The sequence below is a fragment of the Cucurbita pepo genome, chromosome 7 (genome assembly GCF_057944985.1).
Source record: "Cucurbita pepo subsp. pepo isolate OVF chromosome 7, ASM5794498v1, whole genome shotgun sequence".
In the NCBI taxonomy this organism is placed as follows: Eukaryota; Viridiplantae; Streptophyta; class Magnoliopsida; order Cucurbitales; family Cucurbitaceae; genus Cucurbita; species Cucurbita pepo.
Genome location: NC_141804.1, coordinates 7124489 through 7127350, shown reverse-complemented (window position 1 = coordinate 7127350; position 2862 = coordinate 7124489). Strand labels below are relative to the sequence as shown.

Sequence of the window (2862 nt, the reverse complement as noted above, 5' to 3'; positions counted from 1 at the left end):
AGTGCACCTTGTAAACCGTTCATATGGGGTGCAAACATCCAATGCACTAGAAGTTGACTCACGTGCCAATAGCATAGGGTTAAAGATAGATCTTGGGAAACATAAACAAAAAGCTAAGTACAATCTAACCCTACATTATGGCTCGAAGTACACCCTACCATTGTATAGGGTTTAAGTATGCATAATTCTAATAGAGCAAGTACAAACGAAATGGAATTGGTTAACGTTAGAGTTAGAATATGAGCACAGAGCTTTAGAGACCATCGTAAGGATTCTGTTCCACAAGACTCTACAAACAGGTTGATTATTGAGTATTAGGTAAATCATTGTGTAAATCACAAACTTTTAAATCAAATCGTCTTCTCACATGTCATTTATAGGTACTTTTGTAAGTGGTTTTGATTTGACTCCACCCATATTATTAGCATTTTAATTAATTAATATCTCTCTTTTTACACTTGAGTCTATGGAGTCTATGTGGCGATCCCTATTTCGAGATATCAAAAAGCGTGTCATTATACTAACCATAAACTACTGTTTCTAGCATAGGAAAGTCCAAAAAAAATCAATCCATTAGGCTTGAGGGAAATTTTTAGCATAGGAATCTTTTTACCCTCTAAACCTAAAAACTTGCTACATGAAAATTACTTGGCAGTAAAAATGGAGAAACAAAAAGTAAGGATACTTTTTACTGCCAAGTAATTTTCTCACCTAAACCTACTACCACCATGTGAATGACAAAGACAACCAACAAAATAAAAAAATATACAAAACTTGGAATAAAATAATAATGACAATAATTTAAAAAAAAAAAAAAAAAAATTATTGTTATTTTTAATTTTAATTTTAATAAGCTATTCCAACAAAGAGTAATGACGAAGTGAATAATAATAATAATAATAATAATAAGCTAATCCTCACGAGAAGGACTCCATGGGGTCATATCCATTGGATAACTACCCAATACCCTCAGGAAGGAAGTGAATTCCTGAACCTCCGCCAGGGCGTTCTGAGCCCTAGGCTCCGCCATCGACGCCTCGAAATCCACATAGAACAGATACTCGAAGTGTTTCGCCGTCCCGCCGTCCGCGTCGTCGACCACTCTGATCGGGTGACTCCGGTGCGGCCGCGATTCGATCTTCGTAAGGCTGATGTTCCTGAAGGCAAAGGCTGAGAGCACCTTGAACAGCACCGATGTTCCTTTCTCGTGTGCGAAGACGATGCTGGTTTTGAACGGCCGATCTACACGAGGAACGATCGGTTCTCTCGCCAGCATCACGAATCTGGTTATGTTGCCGGAATCGTCTTGGATTCCGTTCGCCAAGATCTCGAGGCCGTAAAGCTCTGCCGCTCTGGCGCTTGCGATTGCGGCGGTGTCGCGAAGGTTGTTGATGGCGACGAACTCGGCGGCGCCGGCTGTATCATCGACGGCCTCGCGTGTGACGTTGAGGCCGAGTTTAGTGAGAGTGTGTTCGCACTGCGCTAGGGCTTGGGGATGAGAAATGACGCGAGTTAGGTACTCTTTTCGGATTCCAGGGAGAGCGAGGAGGCAGTGATGGACGGGCAATTGAACCTCGCCGACGATGTGGAGTTTGTGGCGGAGGAGGAGATCGTAGTTCCTATGAATTGAACCGCCGAGGGAGTTCTCAACAGGGAGAACGGCTCGATCGGCGATCCAGAGCTCAACAGATTGAAAGGCGACCTCGAATTGGTCGCAGGGGATGGCGTCGCAATTAGGATAGGCTTTTCCAGCGGCAGCTTCGGAGTAGGCGCCAGGGACGCCTTGGTACGCGACGCGGAGGTTGGAGCCGTGCATAGGGGCGGGAGAGAGGTCGGTGATGGAGAGGGGCTTGGGACGTGGCCTGAATGAGTCTCCAATGGGGACAAGGTTGAGGTCTCCAATATGATCGGCGGGGGGCTGTTGTTGGGAGACGACAAGGGTGGTGTTGCTGTGGCGGCTAGTGGAGGAGATCTGGCAGTGGTGGCGGCGGGTGGAGGAGGAGGTGGTGGCGTTGGGGTAGGTGGAGGGAGGGGGAGTGGGTTTGATGAGGGAATGAGTGAAGGATTGCATGATGAAGACAGAAATGGTGCGCTGCCTTCGTTGTTGTTGGGAGTGCTTGGATTGGGTTTAAATATTGGAAGAGGAAACTATTTTTTGATATGGAAATTTGAATGGTTTGAGTTGGATTGATCTAATTTTCGGCCTACCTGTCCCTTCTAGTAGCCTTAGCTAGACATTGGGGTCAAATGTATCCTCTCTTGAATGAAGATGAACATGAACAGAGACTCCTTAGAACGTCAAGTTCGAATCTAGTCTTAGCTAGACATTGGGGTCAAATGTATCCTTTCTTGAACGAAGATGAACAGAGACTCCTTAGAATGTCAAGTTCGAATCTGGTCTTAGCTAGACATTGGGGTCAAATGTATCCTCTCTTGAACGAAGATAAACAGAGACTCCTTAGAACGTCAAGTTCGAATCTGGTCTTTTCTATCTACCAACCACCTGTGTGGTTGGAAACCAATCATTGTGCGGCACTCCTTGTGTTCTTCCTTTTTTTAAAATTGATTTCACTATAAACAAGTCAAGACTGAACGATCTGTTCCAATAGATACCTACAGATTCACAAAAGAAACATAGGAATTTTTATATATAAGAATATAAAATGATTCAAAAGGAAAATGAAAGAAAACAAAATGGTTGGTTTACACAAAGTTTGACTACAACATCTACACCATGGGTAGAGACAAACAAGACGAAGTGGTGGATTAAACAAAGAAACTTTATATAGGCCTTAAACTATTTCATTTTTTTAGCTTTTAGTTTTTGTGTTTTTAATAACAAAAATTTTATATGTTCTTCTT

General features: G+C 43.2%; 1 protein-coding gene across 1 annotated transcript; it reads right to left on the bottom strand.

Moving 5' to 3' along the window:
* Window positions 1-800: 800 nt before the first annotated feature.
* LOC111798003 (arogenate dehydratase/prephenate dehydratase 6, chloroplastic-like) lies at window positions 801-2550 on the bottom strand. The gene has a single exon (XM_023680935.2). The coding sequence runs from the start codon at window positions 2069-2071 to the stop codon at window positions 911-913; it is 1161 nt and encodes a 386-aa protein (XP_023536703.2). The 5' UTR covers window positions 2072-2550; the 3' UTR covers window positions 801-910.
* Window positions 2551-2862: the final 312 nt, after the last annotated feature.